At 40.5% G+C, this 18,492-nt stretch overlaps 1 protein-coding gene across 1 annotated transcript; it reads right to left on the bottom strand.

Moving 5' to 3' along the window:
- Nucleotides 1–618: 618 nt before the first annotated feature.
- Nucleotides 619–9,354, bottom strand: SNURF (SNRPN upstream open reading frame; the record flags this gene model as incomplete). Its single annotated transcript, XM_080691712.1, has 3 exons — nucleotides 619–724; nucleotides 5,318–5,413; nucleotides 9,239–9,354. 3 exons carry the CDS (start codon nucleotides 9,352–9,354, stop codon nucleotides 619–621), a joined length of 318 nt encoding a protein of 105 aa, XP_080547838.1.
- Between the last annotated feature and the right edge of the window lie 9,138 nt (nucleotides 9,355–18,492).

Genomic DNA, 18,492 nt, shown 5'->3' with positions numbered 1-18,492 from the left:
CAGCCCACTTTTTAAAAATTCTTTATTTTGAAACAGGGTCTCACTGAGTTGCAAAGGGCCTCACTAAGTAGCTGAGGCTGTCCTCGATTAGGGATCCTCCTGTATCAGCCTCCCAAGTGCCGGGATTACAAGCGTAAGTCACCACGCCCGGCTAGCATATTATTTTTCAAAGAAAATGAAACTAAAAGAATACTTTGCAAACTTCTAACAGAAAAAAATGAGGTCTTTCACAAAAGGGAACTATAAAATATTCAATAAAGTACTGAACATCCACTTATGATGTTTTTCATATAGAGTTTAAGAACTATACAAGCTATTAATAAAGCTTCCTTAAAAGCGGGTACTGTGAAGATTGGAATTAATACAAAAACATGACAGGAGTTTCAATGTAGGAAACTTAAGGCCATCTTTATACTTTTTAAATCTTCATGCAATTTGCTTACTGTATGACACTTTTTTTAAAGTGGTGCTGGGGTGCATCAAGCTTTTAAGAAAAAATATTTTAATAATAATCTAATTAAATCCCAAATACCCAATTATGTCCTTATTCTTCACATTACACCATTAGTTCTGACCTGTTTTTTCTTTAGTTGGGCTCCTTGACGTTGCAATATGACTTTAACCACCTCGTGGTGTCTCAGCCAAGAAAGCCTGTCTCAGTTCAGCCTGGAAATCCACCACAGGTATCTGCTGCTGCTGGGAACGCCTCGGGTACAAGTGACACCTACGGCAACAGCACGGATCAGATGAGTGACAAAAGGACCTCTGTCTATACAGACCGTTACGATAAGAAGATTCTCCTTGAGGCTCAGAGCGCACCCTTACCTGATGAGCTAAACTGTAAAATAAAACAGCAGTCATGCCACACAGGAATGTGCAGGAAACGCTAGGGACTTATTTAGTCTGGGGAGGTCTTCAAAGAACTAAAACACAAGTGCTATTACCCCCGTAGAAACAGAATTGGTACCACAGTCATCCCTCATTCTCCAGTTACTGTTCTTTTAGCAAAAGAGGTGTGGCACAGGTCATGGAAAAAACAAAAGCGATTTTAACTGGTTGATAGAGAAAAAGATAAAATATATGAAGACATTTTACAGGAGCTAGGTTTGGAAATGGGACTGTGGTATGAGTTTTCTATTTTTTCTCTAGTTTTACAATGTTTTGGACAGGCTGTTGTATAATAATAAATTTACCTGGCCTTTCTCCTAGTTTCCCAGCAAGTCACCTCTAAAGTCTTAGAATTTAATAACACATTTTTATTATTCTTTGTTATTCTAGTTGGGTCCCTGAGAACAGACCTGGATCTATGCTAATAAGATAATTCAGAATAGTGCAGCCAGGCCCAAAAGGCCAAACAAAAATTATAGTACTGAGGCTTTAGAAACTCATCTCCTGGGAGGGAATGATAGCTTGAGACTTAATTCAATCACGTGGTCAATGAATCAATGTTGACTATATAATACTCCCCCAAAAATATAAAAATAAAAACCTGGATCTAGGAAATTCTGGCCATCTTTTGTTTTTGGGTGCTAGGGTTGAAACCAGGGACATTTTCTTTTCAAACTATACTCGCAGCAGTTTTTATTTTGAAACAGGGTATCGCTAAATTGCTGAGGGTCACAGTAAGCTGCTGACGTTGGCCTTCCGCAATCCTCCTGTCTTCGTCTACCAAGCAGTAGGATGACGAGCCTGTGCCTCTGGACTCAGATACAGTGGCGTTTCTGATTAGTGCTACTCACTGATGTGCAGCCAGGACACTGCGTCCTGAACACAGGGAAGCGTTGCGTTTCTGACCTCCCCAAACTTGCCCTATGTCCATCTGTACCCTTTGTAAGACTAAGGTTCAGTGGTAGAGGAAATACCTAACACTCCCAAGGAACTGGGTCAATCCCCAACAGCATTTTAAAAACTACATGAGAGCTGGGCGTGGTGGCATGTACTCATAATCTCAGTACTTGGGAAGCTGAGACAGGAGGATCACAAGTTCAAAGATAGATTTAGCAATTTAGCAAAACTGTTTCAAAATAAAAAATAAAATGGGGCGGAGGGTGTAGCTCAGAGGTAGAATGTCCCATGGTGGTACATGCCTATAAGCTCAGAGGAAATGGAAGAGAGCTCAGAAGTTGAGCAAGCCTCTCAGCAACACAGCAAGACACCATTAAAAAAAAGTAAAATAGGGATAGGGTGTAGCTTGGAGGTAGAATGGTCTTAGATTCAGTTCCCAGAACTACAAAAGAAAAAAAAAGAAATAAAAATAAAAATGTACTCAAAAGAGTTTTAAAAAGCCAGGTGTGTACTTGTAATCCCAGCATTTGGGAGGCCAAGATGGGAGGATCACAGTTCTTAGACCGCCTCAGCTACTTAGTGAGGCCCTTTGCAACGAAGTAAGACCATTTTTCAAAATAAATAAAAATAGGGATGGGGATATAGCTCAGAAGAATTCCTCTGGGTTCTACCCACAACACTGCAAAAATAGGGGGGGATTAAAACTAAATAAAGAAAATATTTATTTTCACTAAATAACCTAAAATCTGTGAATTTGACAATTTTTCATATAACAAATAACAAAAACAAAAGACACAAATGTTAATTATTCCTAAAAAATACCTGTAGTTGAAAAAAGTTACTAATACACTGTAATTTAGAGTAAGTATTTTATCTTCATTGTTAATATCCAAAGATAAATATCAAATAAGTTAGTGAATAAAATAATTTATAATCAATGAGGTAAGATTTTTTTTCTCATAATTTTTTTATGTGTAGTTCTTGAGTCTGAACTTAGGGGCATTATACATCTAAGCTACAGCCCTATCCTAATTTATTTTTTATTTTGAAACTAAGTTGTTGAGGCTACCTTAAACCTGAGATTCTCCTACCTCAGCCTCCTAAATACCTGGATTATAGGCATGTACCACCACACCCAGCTAAATAAAGTAGATTTATATGCATTAATACAGAAAGATTCCTAACAATGAAATGCGTACAAATGAATTAAACATCAAGATTGTGTGTCCCACAGTCTCCTTTCTCTGCAGACAAAAGAAAAAAACTTCAAGTATAGACTTACTTGAACAAATGTATAGGACCAGGTCTGAAAAGATAGGAACTAAGTGCTTAGAGAGAGCAATTAATTGATAGTCCTCCTTCAAGATTAGACTTTTTCAGGTGCTAGAACACCAACCCAGGGCTTTAGACATGCTAGGTAGGCAGACTGCCAGAGAACCACATGCCTAATCCATGACTCATTTGAGACTGATAATTCCAGCTCACTATTTGAGATTAAAAATTCACATAGTTTGGCCGGGTGTGGTGACACATGCTTGTAATCTCAGTACTTGAAAGGCTGAGACAGGAAGATCGCAGGTTCATAGGAGGCCTCAGTCACTTAGTGAGGCCCTCCTCAACTTAGTGAGAACATTTATAAATAAAGAATAAAAAAAAAAGGAATGGGGTTGAAGCTCAGAGGTAGAATGCCCAGGCTCGATCTCCAGTATATCACACAAAAAATAATGCTTATAGGTTTTTGTTTTGTTTTGTTGCAGTACTGCGGATGAAACCCGGGGCATTATAACTCTGAATTAGACTCCCAGCTCTTTTTTTATTCTTTATTTTGAAACCGGGTCTCTATGAGTTATAAAGAGCCTCACCAAGTAGCTGAGGCTGGCTGTGAATCTGAATCCTCCTATCTCAGCCTCCCAAATTGCTGGGATAACAAGTGTAAACCCCCACGCCCAGATCCTTTCTCATTGGTTTTATTTTATTTTTTATTTCTTTTTTGGTGGTACTGGGGTTCCAGGAAACCCTTCTACATCCGGGCTACACTCCCAGACCTATTTTATACTTTTTATTTTTGGAAACAGGGTCTCTTAAGCCAGTGGGGCTGGCTTCAAACCTGCATGATCCTCCTGTCTCTGCCTCCCAAGCGCGGGGATGACAAGCGTGCACCACCACGCCCGGCCTTCTCATTGGTTTTAAAAGTAGCACCATGCCAGGCTCTGTGGCACATGCTTGTAATCCCAGCGCTTGGGAGGCGGAGACAGGAGGATTGCACAGGTTCGAAGCCAGCCTCGGCAACTCAGTGAAGCTCTCAGCAATGTGGTGAAACCTGTTTCCAAATAAAAAATAAAATTGGGGTAAGGTATAGCTTGGAGGTAGAATATCCCTGTGTTCTATCTCCAGCACCACAAAAATTAATAAATAAAATACAAAAGGAGGACAGAAAACAATGCTGCCTACGGATACTATGGAAATCTTAGTGACAATGACAAAATGTTAGATTTAATATGAAGCCTATCACTTTTATCGATAAATTTTGGAATGAAAAATACACATCAGGTTATTAAAAATAGTGAGATATTCTTCATTAAACTGCTGTTTCAGAAAGCTAAATGAATGTATGCATACATATGTCTTTGTGTTTATATGTATATGAAACAAATATATGAATCAATTTTTGTTTGGTAGGACCAGGGATGGAACCCTTCTACCTCCGGGCTACACTCCCAGACCTATTTTATATTTTTATTTGGAAGCAGGGTCTCTTACGCCAGCGAGGGGCTTCGAACCTGCGCGATCCTCCTGTCTCCGCCTCCCAAGCGCGGGGCTTACAAGCGTGCCCACCACGCCCGGCTCAATGTTTTTAACTGATGCACTGTGATTGCACTTCATAGCGAGATTCAACGTAAAAATACATATATTCCCTCTAGTTCCCTCCCTACTTCCCCCTCCATACATGATATTTGCATCAATATATATAACTTGATGGTTGAACACAGGATGACTTGTAGTACTAGGGCGGAACCCAGGGGAACTCTACTACCGAGCTACGTCCCCAACCCTTTTAAATTTTTTTATTTTCTTTCAGGGTCTTCCTAGGTTCCCAGGATGGCCACAGCCTCCAGAGTTACAGGCCTGTACCATGGGTCCCAGACTAGATCTTCATTATATCTGGAGAAAAGCTCTAATATTAAAATTAAAAACCTAAGTATTACAGAGCAAGACCAAATATGTATACTAATGTCCCTTCAGTGTCCCAGACTTTTGTAAGAAAAGCAATTTAATATGAATAAGCATGGGTACGTGCACATATGCTGAAAGATAAAGACTTTTAGCGATAACACCCACCTGCACATGTATAGAAAATAAGGAGACATACTAAATTCAGAGGTGAAGTTAGGAAAAAACAATTAAAGATGATTTCATTATTTTTCTACATCCTCTGTATTATGTGCATGTGTTGTCCCCATGGTATGGTATATTTGCTTAGTCTTAAAAGCGATTCTGGCCTGAGCTGGCCCCCAGCCACCTCGGTACTCACTCTTGGTTGCTCAGGGAGGCGGTCCTCCGACGTTTCACTTGGACTTCTACCTCTGGCACGTGCTGCTCAGTCGTCCGTCTCAGGTGTAAGCGATCCCTGACAAGGGGAGAGATTTATTATAGGTGTCATCAATTTCTGAAACTCTGTTTTTGTGGCACTGGCGATGGACCCTAGGGGCACTGTACCTCTGAACTACACCCCCAACCTTTTTTTTTATTCTTTATTTTGAAATATGGTCTCACCGAGTTGCAAAGGGTCTGAGTAGCAGAGGCTGTCCGTGAACCACCATCCTCCTGTCTCAGCCTCCCCAATACTGGGATTACAAGTGGCACCACCATGCCACTTGTATATTTCATATGATGGACTCTTCAAACCTTATACAAACTAATCAAATCCAGGTAAAACTAATTTATGAGATCTTTATCCAGGTAGAACTAAATTATGAGAATTTTATCCTTCCAACAGGCAGTATTTGGAATACTACTGTGCATCAGATAAAATCTGGTTTCAAAAGAGCAGGAATGAAAATATAATAATATATACACTTCCATTTATATTCACACATACTTATATGTATAAGTTACTGACCTTAGATTAGTCCTTGATAACTCAAATGTATAAATACACATACACACAACACACACACACACACACACACACACACACACACACTAAAAATCAGGCATACATGTAACACACCACCACTACAAACTCACCCTCTTAAATGGCAAATATGATTTCAAAACCGATTTGGGAAATATTTCCTAGATAATAGATAATCCTTTAATAAAGAAGAATGCTAAAATATAAATTTTTAAAATATAAATTTTAAATTGCAAAATGTCTACTTAAAATTCTCTTCTGCAAATTTGTCTTCTTAGCACTGATAAATCAAAAAAAAAACAGCTAATTAAGTGAAAAGCTAAAATAGAAAAAAAAATTATACCACCATATTATGATCTGCAGAAACCCTCACAAAATGGCCGTCCTCAGAAAAACGAGACTCAAATCAACCATGTGAGGCAGACACGTTACGAACTATTCCTAAAACTGCAATTCAGAAATGCCCAATCAGTAAAAGACAGGCAGCTTTTCACAAAAACAAGTAGAATTCAAAGACACAAGTCTCCAAACTAATTCTGTGAGCCATGTTATTTTTTACAGTAGTATTAGATCTGTAGATTGGTTAAAGGGTTGGCCAATCATAAGAAGTGTTCTAAATGAAGCCATAGATAGGGTTTTGAAAAATCAACTATACAAGCCAGAAATGATGGTGGATTGCCTATAATGCTCAAATTGCAAACCAAGGCTGGAAGACAGGCAACTTTGGGGCAAGCCTCAGCAACCTCTAAAGACTCTGTCTCCAATTAAAAAAAAACAAACATAACAAGGACTGGGGATGTAGCTTGATGTAAGAGCATGCCTAGATTCTATACTCAATACTGATAAATAGAAAAATCAAATCCTGAGATCTGGGGATATAGTTCAGAAGATGAATACCTGTGTACAGCTCCTGGTTCCATCCCAAATCAATCTCAAACACACAAAAAAATGAAGTATACATAAAGAGTAGATTTTTAAACAACATGGTTTTGTACATTGGTCATTTTGATGATTCTGAATTAGGACTTGGTCCTTAAATTAGATCTGAAGTATGAGCATAATGAGAAATAAATACAGTGGACTTTCTCAAAATACTTTAAATTAAAAGACAATAAGGTGAGAAAATATTTTTAAATTATACAGCTGGTCTAATAAACAACCAAACAAAAATGTACCATGTCCCTTTTGAAATTGATGGGTAAGTTCATGGCACTGATTCTGGTGGTTTCAGAATTGTACTTATTTCCTAACATGGAGCTATATATATTAAACATCTATAGTTTTCTGTGTCTCAATCAACCTGAATGAATAATTTCTTTTTTTTTTTTTTGGTTTTTTTTTTTTTTTGGTGGTACTGGGTTTCCTGGAAGCCCTTCTGCCTCCGGGCTACACTCCCAGCCCAATTTTTACATTTTCATTTGAAAACAGGGTCTCCTAAGCCAGCGTGCGCGGCTGGCTTCAAACCTGCGTGATCCTCCTGTCTCTGCCTCCCAAGCGCGGGGATGACAAGCGTGGGCCACCATGCCCGGCAGAATAATGTTCTTAAGAACATATACTCAGAATATATAAGGGAATCTCCTAACTCAGCAAAATTTATTTTCAAAATAGATAAAGGAGGGGGTGGATCTATAAGTCAGTGATGTACTTCTTGTCTACAATACATGAGACGCTAAGTTAGATCTCCAGAATCCTGCAGAAATAAAAATTTAAAATGGGTAAAGGAATTAAATAGAAAATTCTCCAAACACATGACCACATGAGAAAAAAAAATCCATCATCATTACTCATTAGAGAAACCCAAGTCAGAACCACAGCAAGATGCAGGCTAAACATCATGGACTGGGGAGGTAGCCAGGCGTTGTGTTGTGTGCTTGTAATCCCCGCACTTGGGAGGTGGAGACAGGAGGATCGCACTGGTTCGAAGCCAGCCTTGCTGGCTTAAGAGACCCTGTTTCCAAATAAAAATATAAAAAAATAGGTGTCTGGGAGTGTAGTACGGAGGTAGAAGGGTTTTCAGGAACCCCAGTACCACCAAAAAAAAAAAAAAAAAGAATTGGGGAGGTTGTGGAGAAAATGCTAGTGGGAATGTAAAATAATATAAAATGGTATAGCACATTTCTATGTAAAAATGTTCACCATGCGGTTAACATAATGTCCAAGAAATCTACTCCATGATGGAGTTTTAAAAACACTAAGCTGTTATTAAAAAATGTTCCCAGAAACATCATTCATAATAGCCAGAAAGTGTAAATAACTTAAATGTCTATTAAATGATGGGTAAATAAAATATGGTGGTAGTAAGTATTCCAAACAGTGGACTACCACTCAACCATAAAATGGAAGGGCTGATTCAAGTTACATCATAATGATGAGTTCACAGATATATCTAGAATTAAGTTCATTCTATTAATTTAATATAATAAAAATATCAACCAAATTATGTTTAATTAAATATTGTATAACTGCAAATAATCCATTAGCAAAAATATTTTTTGCCTTTCATAACAGTTCTTAAACATAAAAGAAGGTGGAGGACAGCCCTAACCCACACAAAACACAGGTTAAGAACCTCATTGTCCTTGTCCTGTTGAGGGGACAATTTGAGCCCATGTCAGGAATTCTAACAGTTAGTGGAAAAATACAACAGGTTAATTTAGAAGCCTTTACATTGGAAATGTGAAATTGGTTAGAAATCAAAACCATACAGTTAGGAAAAGGAAAGAAGTAAAAGAAAATAGAGATGTATACAGAAATCATATTACAGGAAGAAAACACGAATCAGTTAGAAATGAGAAATCAAGAAATCACAGTATGTTGTGTGAATAAACCAGGTAACATCCTCTCTTGTACAGAATTTAGGGGTCCTTGTTGTAAGCTTTCTTCTTCTAAATTATAGGACACTCTTGCGCTCCCCATTTTCAAAAAGCCCTAACACTGAGGCAATCATTTCCCGGCTAGGTCAGAGGAGATCTTTAAAGTCGAAGCCCTTAAAATAGGATGATTTTTTTCCAACAAGATCCACCATCTTGCGATCCTGAGCCAGAGTCAAAGACTACAAAATGGCAGTCCTGAGGAAAGAGTGTGTCGAGTCAGCTGATTAAAAAAGGGGGGGGGGGACAAAATACATGAAAATCTTTAAAACAAAGTCCCTAAATACAACACTGCTTTGAAAATTAAAGCACTAGGATGTAATAATGCAGTTATGTGGTTCATTTTTCTTGCTCATTAATTTTTCAGATGCTTCACCTTCAAAATGTATCAAAAATATTCATTTTAAAACCCAAATAAAGGCAACGGGGATGGGTTATTAATTCTGACCCCATGTGCCAACCCTCAGCCCAACAGGATTCTCCAGATTTTTTCGACTGACTTTTCTCTCCTCTTTGACTAAGCCCAACATAGAATTTCAGCCCCCAGGAGCCCATAGAACCCATCCCACCTGGGTTGGGATGGAAAAATAATAAATGATTTTAAAACATGATTTCTGTGGTGGGGTTGATGTAGGATAGAAGGAATAAGAAGGTAGAAAGGAGACAGACAGGAAGGAAAAGTAAAAAATACAACTATATTTATATATGTATAATTATTTATATATTTATAATATGACAAAATTAGAGAAATAACACAAGATGAGGATGAAAATCCTGCTTTGTTTCCGGGACATTTAACTGAAGCCCTCTGAAAGTATACATGGATTAGCCCAGAATCACGAGACGGACAGATATTATTAGGAACTCATTTTATCAGTCAGTCAGTCCCAGATACTAAAAAGAAACTCCAAAAGCTGGGAATGGGACCTCAAACTCCCATTGATCAGCTTTTCAATGTGGCCTTCGGGGTTTTCAACAACAGGGACAAGGGAAATGAAACTACTAAGGATAGGAAGAGGCTTATGCAGGCACGAGAACAAGCTCAATTAATTGCTCTTGCATTGGTCGACAGACCCCTGCCCCCTCAGAGATACACAAAGGCTCCCTCCAGACAGAGAGAAGGCTTGACACCTGGCACCTGCCATTACTGCAAAGAGCCTGGACATTGCCCCAAGGACTGCCCAAAGCGGGGTCCGTCTGCACCTGGGATGTGCCCCCTCTGCAAAGAAGGAAAACACTGGAGGTGTGATTGCCCTTGCTTCCAAAGGGAGGTGAGGCCATCTGCTCCTATCATGGCTGCCCTGGAAGACTGAGGATGCCTGAGGCTCAGCAAGGCCTTCTCTGACCAGCCTTCTAATCAGGTGGACATCACAACAGAGGAGCCTCGGGTGACTCTTGATGTGGCAGGTAAAGATATTAAATTTCTTTTGGATACAGGGGCTCATTTCTCTCCCTTAATCACCACTTCTGGACCACTTTCTAAGCAAACATGTATTGTAACTGGGGTTGATGGCACCCCCAAGGCCAAACACTTTACAATGCCTTTGACTTGTAGATTTGGAGAAGTGATTTTTACCCAAGCCTTCTTAGTTCTCCTGGAATGCCCCACTCCCTTGCCAGGAAGAGATTTCTTAGCTTCCCTGGGGGCAACCCCTCATTTAGCACCAAGACATCCTCCCCCATTCTTAGGTGTATTAGTAACAGGGCCAAAAAATGATGGAAGCTGCCCAGTATACTTGGACAGTGCTGCCTCAAGACTTTCGAGACAGCCCCCACCTATTTTAAAATGCTTTAGCACAGGAATTAACATCCTTAACTCTTAAAAATGGGCTCTGCTTCAGTATGTAGATGACTTCCTTATCTGCAGTCTCTAAACAGGACTCCGATGGTAAAACTAAGAGGTCTTAATTATCTGTAAACTGCAGAAAGTTGAGTGTCTCCACAAAAGTCTCAAATCTCCCAGTAAAGAGTAAAATATATGAGCCAAATCCTGACTCCAGGGGAACAAACTCTCACCCCTGAGAGACAAGAAGCCCTTTTAAAAATAGGGCCACCCCAAACCAAAAAGCAGCTCAGAGCCTTCTTGGGGATGGCTGGATTCTGTAGAATCTGGATTCCCAGATTTGGGGCTTATAGCTAAGCCACTCTGTGAGGCCACACAAAGGCCTGACTATGAGCCCGTGGATTAGACAGAAAGACAGCAAAAAGCCTTTCAAAAACTCAAGAATTTGTTACTCTCTACCCCAGCCCTGGGAATCCCTGACTTGGATAAGCCATTTACTCTCTATGCAGCTGACAGGCAGGGGGTGGCTCTGGGAGTCTTGATTCAAAGATTAAGAGACATCCTGCCACCCAACCAGCAACCTTACTTTTCCAAGCAACTTGATACGGTGTCATGTGGATGGCTCTTGATATATTAGCTGCAGCACAGCGGGAACCTGTGTATTATTAAACAAGAATGCTGTGTTTATATTCCTGATAATTCTAAAAATATATCTTTTCCATTATAAGACCTTCATTCTCAAATCAATAATATGTCTGATTCTGACCCAAGTTTCAATGACCTGCTAATCTCCTGGTTTTCTGGAACATCTTGGTGGAAAAAAGTCCTCATTTCCTTAGCCAGGATACTTTGCACAGGAATACTTCTCTGTTGTTTGATTTACTGTTGTTGTAGGCTAATATCTCTTCCAGGATATCAAAGATCAATGGTTCTACAACCAGCAGGCCCTGGCCTTCCTATGTCTCCTTTGGATCAGTAAGGAAGAGACTTTCGATCCCTGGCTAGGCAGAGACAATGACCCTTATAACCTTGAAGCAGCTATAGAAGTCAGACCTTCGACCTTCTGCTCCCCTTAAGATTAAGGGATCGAAGTCTCAGTGGGAGGAAATGTTGTAGGATAGAAGGAATAAGTAGGTAGAAAGGAGACAGACAGGAAGGAAAAGTAAAAATATAACTTTGATATAAGAACCTGGTGCTGAAGTGCTTCTGCCTCTAGTCCACAAACCAGTTCTCTTTCCCAGGCCTGACATCTACCATAAATTCTTGGGAAACCTGTAGATCCTAGAGTTAACAATATTTCTGAGAAAACCTATAATTTAGGATATCCTAGCTTATCCGTCAATCAACTATCGAGGACCCCAATAAACCCAAGATCATCCACCCTAAGGCTGACCAGACCACAGACCATCAGGAAGCACCTCAGGACTACTGGACTGAGCTCATCCGCCCTAAGGCTGCCAGACCACCTGCCCACCATAAACCACCTTGGGACTACCGGACCGAGCTCATCCTCACATACCGTCTCTAGCCTACCCCTCACGAAAATCCCCTACAAGAAGAGAACCCTGAGGTCCCCAAAATGCCTTCCTCATCTTGAGGGGCCCACATTCTCTCTTGAATGTGTATTTCCTCCCCCTTTCCCCAATAAACCTCTGTCCATGTCTCTAACTGGCACGTGCTCAAATTCTTTTCCGTCACGTTAGCCAAGGACCCTGCAGACCCCGAGTTCCTGAGCCGAGAACTCACCCTAACAGGGTCAAGATAAAATATCAAGACACAATGTAGTTTAAAGAAACATAAGAATTAACATTACCCAATCTGGAAATTACCTAAATAAAGGCTATAAATGGGAAGGGGTGTCGAGTTGCAAAGGACCTCACTAAGTAGCTGAAGCTGTACACAAATCATAATCCTCCGGTCTCCACCTCTCAAATGCTGGGATTACAAACATGCATCACCACACCCAGCCTAGATGAACAAATTTTAAGGGGTAATTTTCTAAATTACACTGGGGAAACAGGAAATGCTTCTCAAATTTGAATGAATTTCAAGGCATTAATGACTATTTCCATTAGTAAAGAGAATATGGACAGACTGTGGTGTGATGTGACAGTACACTCTCCATATCAGATATTTCTAAGAGGCTAGGTTCTGGCCAGACATGGTGATGCATGCCTATAATCCCAGAGAATGAAGAAGCAACAGGAAAAGTATTGGAACTGTGAGGACTGCCTGGGCAACATATTCTCAGTTTCAAAATGAAGGGCTGAAGGGGGAAGATCATTGGTGTATGGCTTCCCTAGTTCTAATAGGTGTGAAGTTTTTAGTTCAATCCCCAGTACAGAAAGGGAAAGAGAGACAGGTTTTCAGAAAGCACACAATCCCCTCTCCTGCTCTACTGCCTTTTCTCTCCTAGCCACATTGAGAGCCTCACTGAGTTATTTTCAATCGGGTAACAGAGGAAGAGAGGATTCAGGATTGGTTTACAAATGGCTATTCTGAAAATGCAGGCCTCACCTGGAAGTCCATGGCTACCACCTCCCCACTGTAGGAAGCCTTGAAAACCAGGGATGAAGAGAAGTCCTTCTAGCTGGCAGAGCTTAGATCAGTACAGCTAGTTGTTTATTTTGATTGTAAGGATAGACAGATATGCAATCATATCCAATGTATGGGTTGTACCCAATGGTCAGAAGCTGAGAGACTTAAAAAAACATGTTTGAACCAGGAGTGAGAGCACAAGCTTGTAATCCTGGTCCTTGGGTGTCTGAATAAGAAATGATGGTGGTATGAAGCCAGCCTCGGCAAATTCAAATTTAGTGAGAACCTGTTTGAAAAAAACAAAAAAACAAAAAAAATCTAAATAGGGCGGGGGCCAGGTGTGGTGGCACATGCTTTCAATCCCAGTATTTGGGAGACTGAGACAGGAGGATTGCAGGTTTGTGGCTAACCTCAGAAATTTAATGAGGCTATCTGCAACTTACCGAGGCCCTGTTTTCAAATAAAATAACAAAATATATCAGGATGAATCGCTTGGAGGTAGAATAAAACCATTGCTAAAAATAAAGAATAAATAAATTTAAAATAGGGCTGGGGTATAGCTCAGAGGTAGAATGCCCCTGGGTTTAATTTCAAGAAATCTTGAAAGAAGAAGGAATAAGAGGGAAGTGAAAAGAAGAAAGAGAGTGAGGGAAAACAAAAGAATAAAACATGTTTGGAAAATCAATGACAAGGACGTCTGGGGAAGAGATAGACAGGTAGACTCACTTATATAACCAAAAATGGTGAAAATCTTCACATCACCTGAGAATGCCAGACAGAGGACATGCTCAGAAGAGATGGATTTTCATAATCAAGTTGGCAAGTTGACTTCTCTACCCCGTGGGCTATATGATCAACAGTAAGGTGGCCATATGGGCATGGCTGGAGGTTGTCATGGGATCTGTCAGCAGAACCTTTGACTGAAAGCATAGATCTCTCCATCATCCCAGGGCAGGTGTCCAGCCTCTAGAAACCATCTCCACAGTACAAAGCCAGCAAGGATTAATTCATTAGTGAGCCAGGTGTGGTGCACACACTTGTAATCCCAGCATTTAGGAGGCTGAGATAGGAGGATCATGGTTCACAAACAGCCTCAGCTACTTAGTGAGGCCCTTTTCAACTCAGGCCCTGTTTCAAAACAAATAATAAGAAATAGTGCTATGGGTGTAGCTCAGAGGTATATCACCCCTGAGTTCCATCCCCAGTGCCACAAAAAGAAGACTCAACTAATTAGTTAATTAATTTTCTACTGTGGTTCTGAGGATTGAACCCAAGGGCATTCTACCCCTAAGCTGCACTCCTAGCCCTACTTTATTCTTTACTTTGGAACAGGGTCTCACAAAGTTGTGGAGGGTCTCACAAGGTTGCTGTGGTTGTCCTTGAACCTGTGATCCTCCTGTCTCAGCTTCCCAAGTACTGGGATTGCAAGGATATGCCATTATACCCAGCTATTTATTTTATATTTTTGTGGTACTATGGATAGAATACCGAGGACTTCTACCTTTGGGATATACTCCAGACCCATTTTTTAATTTTTACTTGGAAACAAGGTCTTTCTAAGTTGCTGAGAGCATTACTGAGTTGCTGAGGATGGCTTGGAATCTTTGCCTGGCCCAAAATTATTTAAAACACTAAATACCAGACAGTTCACTTTGATCCGTATTGATTTTCCAAAATATTCCAAAAGATATTGGCCCATGTTTTTCCTTTCATTGTTTTGTTTGGCCTCCTAACCAAAACCTGATGCTCCTCACACAATGTGAGGCAGTAGGCCCCCTTCTCGGAGGAAATGGTTACGTCACGAAAACTTCCTGGCCAGGTGGGAGAGTGCACACCTGTAATCCCAGTACTTGGGAAGCTCAGACAAAAGAATCACAGGTTCAAAACCAGCCTCAGAAAATTAGTGAACTTTCCAGCAAGTTAGCAAGACCTCATTTCAAAATAAATAATAAAAACAAAATAGGGCTGGAGGTGAAGCTTGGAGGTAGGATGCCCCCGAATTCAATCCCCAGCATTAAAAAAAAAATTTTTTTTCTTTGACATCAGCCAACCTATGTCATCACTCAGTCTCCTTTATAAATTAAGAGTTAAGTACCCAATGCCATAGGAGTCAACAATTTCACTTCTACGTATATACCTAGAAGAATGGGAAAGCAGGGACTTGAAGAGATATTTGTATGCCCATATTCACAGCAGCTTTAGTCACAACAGGCAAAGCTAGGTGAGACATCTTGCTAAGCCAATTTAGCAGGGCTCTAGCTGAAACTAGATGGTGGAAGGAAGGTAAAGATGGGCTTGGGGAAGGCTCAGGAGGCTGGCATATGGTTAGGCAGACGATCGTCACATTCTCTGGAATCAGAAGGAGAAAAAAGTGTGTGCTGAGGATGTAGAAGGAGAAGCTACACACATTCTGAGTCCATAAAATCGCCTGTGATCTTTGAAGAATAGCAGTGTTTTCATGCCAGGACGCTGCCACGCCTAGGATAAATAAACTGGTACATAAAGTGTGGCAGTGCAACAATTAGCACTCTAAGAACAAAAATCCACAAAAGTAGCCTCAAATTCCTCCCTCAGCAATGACTTCTCATCAGCCTCTGCCTTGTCCTCCGCTTTACTAGTGTGTGTGTGTGTGTGTGTGTGTGTGTGTGTGTGTGTGTATGTATGTACGTACTGGGTACTGAACCCAGGGGTGCTTTACGACTGAGCTGTGCCCCTAAAGCTGTTTTATTTTCAATCTTTTTATTGGTGCATGGCAATTATACATCATAATGAGGTTCACGGTGGTACACGCATATACAAACAATACTTGGTGCTTTGAGACAGGGTCTCAGTAGGTTGCCCAGACTGGCCTCAAACCTGTGAGCCTCCATCCTCAGCCTCACCAAAACTAGAAATACATCTTCTGCTAAGTCTTTTCTTTAAGGTGACTTGATAGTGTTGCAGAGACATGGTAAAGGCTAAGATAGGAAAACCAAATAGTAAAATAGCTAATAAAAGCAAAATGGTTACGTTTCTCAAATTTATAAATCATGTGATTCATATTTTATAAAATAATATCTACTTAGAGAAATGAGTCAAAGGTAATCATGTCATCTTCTTAAAATATTTCTAAAACAATTTGAAAAGACTAGTGAGATTTTTTATGGTACTGAAAATAGAACCCAAGGGCATTCTACCTCCAAGCTACACCGCCAGCCCTGTTTTTTTATTCTTTTTTTTGAAACAGGGTCTCACTGAGTTGCAAAGGGACTAAGTAGCTGAGGCTGTTTTTAAACTGCGATCCTCCCGTCTCAGCCTCCCAAATGCTGGGATTGCAAGCATGTGCCGCCATGCCTGGGCAACTAGTGAGATTTTAAAGAAACCTTTCTTTACTTTTTTCTTTTTTTCCTTTTTTTTTTTTTGGTATTATTGGAGATTGAACCCAGGGGCATTCTACATCTTAGGCATACCCTTAACCTCTTTTATTTCTTATTTAGAAATAGGGTCTCACTTAATCATTGTTTCTAGAACCTGAGATCCTCCTGTCTCAGGCCCCTAAGAACTGGGGTGACCTAAACAATTGCTTTTTATTTATTTATTTTATTGGTGGTACTGGGGATGGAACCCAGGGGCTTTCTACCTCCGGGCTATACTCCCAGACCTATTTTATATTTTATTTGGAAATAGGGTCTCACTAAGTTGCTGAGATCCTCACTAAGTAGCTGAGGCTGACTTTGAACCTCTGTGATCCTCCTGTCTCAGCCTCCCCAGCACCTGCCACCACACCCAGAAAGAATTGTTTTTGACCTTAAAAATTCCTTCTAAATAATTTTACTCTAGCTTAGTTATCTGTCTGGGCATGGTTATTCCAATATGGTTTCATGTAACAAAATTTAAAAAAAAATAATAGTGAATGAAAACTAAGTGTATCTTATCCATACAATATACCATGGAAAGTGTGTGTGTGTGTGTGTGTGTGTGTGTGTGTGTGTGTGTGTGGTACTGGTGATTCATCCCCAAAACATTCTATCTCTGAGCTATACCCCTTGCCATTTATTTTTAAATGGACTCACTAAGTTGCTAAATTGCTGAGGTTAGTCTCAAATCTGCAATCCCCTTTTCTCAGTCTTTTAAGTACTGGGATTACAGTGTGTGCCCAGCTAAGAGAACAAAATATAAAGAACCCAAAAGCAGCTGGGTGTGGACGCACACACTTGTAATCCCAGCATTTGGGAGGCTGAGACCGGAGGATCGCAGTTTGTAGACAGCCTCAGCTACGTAGTGAGGCCCTCTGCAACTCAGTCAGACCTGTTTCAAAATAAAGAATAAAAAATAGGGTGTGGAGTGTAGCTCAGGGGTAGAATGTCCCTGGATTCTGTCCCCAGACCCGCAAAAAAAAATAAAGAAAAAAATAAAGAACCAAGAAGCTGCAAACAACAAGTGGCAGGACGTGTTCAGAGCTCCGTAAGTTGGTGTGTACATCCTGGCTCAGGGGTGAGAATGGAAATCGGGACCGAGGAAAATCGAGTTCTTATTGTAGGCGTACCACGTCATGTTTTCCTAATTTTGCATCCAATCCCCTTGCCCTTCCTACAGACTTGTATATTTATCATGTAAATTTATACATTTACACTGAGCGAATGGAGAGACACTTATAATCAGTACCAGAAATATACTACATTCTTTAAAAATACTGCACCCGTAATGACTAATGCCGGTATACAAAGAGTATATAAGCTCAGTCTATTATTATAGACCCTGAAAGGTTTCCATCAATGACTCCTGCTAGGCAAAATGCCATTGCAGGATGACCTGGGAGACATCATTGGTTGGATGTGCTTGTTGGGCAAGGGAAAAGGATGAGGAACATTGTTCTGATCCATCCACACTGGTACAACTAGATGGTCCTGCAGACCCCAGACTCCTGCCCCCTAGGATGGGCAGAGGCTGCCACAGCTCTGACCAAGCAGCTCCTGTTGCTGGTGGAGGTCAGAGATTAAATAGATTTTAATAGATTAAAACATTTCAACGACATCCTACTATTATAGGTAAAAATTGCAGTAGCCATCTTACCCAGGAGTATTCTATCTTGGAGATACAACCCCATCCGTATTTCTAACTCTGTATTTTGAAACAGGGTCTCACTAAGCTGCAGAGGACTTCACTAAGTAGCTGAGGCTGTATGCAAGTCATGATCCTCCTGTCTCAGCCTCCCAAGTCCTGGGATTACAAGTGTGCGCCACCACACTCGGATTCTGGTAGCCATCATGACATTGCAAAGCAACTGGGTGAAAATTAAGACAGCATCTATGAGATGGGAAATAGAGACTCGGGGAGAACTGCATCCTTAAACTCACGTTTGAGTGTCTGTGCCATCCTGCATTCTATGTGTGGTTAACATA

The sequence above is a fragment of the Muscardinus avellanarius genome (assembly GCF_963383645.1).
Source record: "Muscardinus avellanarius genome assembly, chromosome: 3".
Classification (NCBI taxonomy): Eukaryota; Metazoa; Chordata; class Mammalia; order Rodentia; family Gliridae; genus Muscardinus; species Muscardinus avellanarius.
The sequence above is the reverse complement of the archived record's forward strand: the minus strand, read 5'-3'. Positions and strand labels throughout refer to the sequence as shown.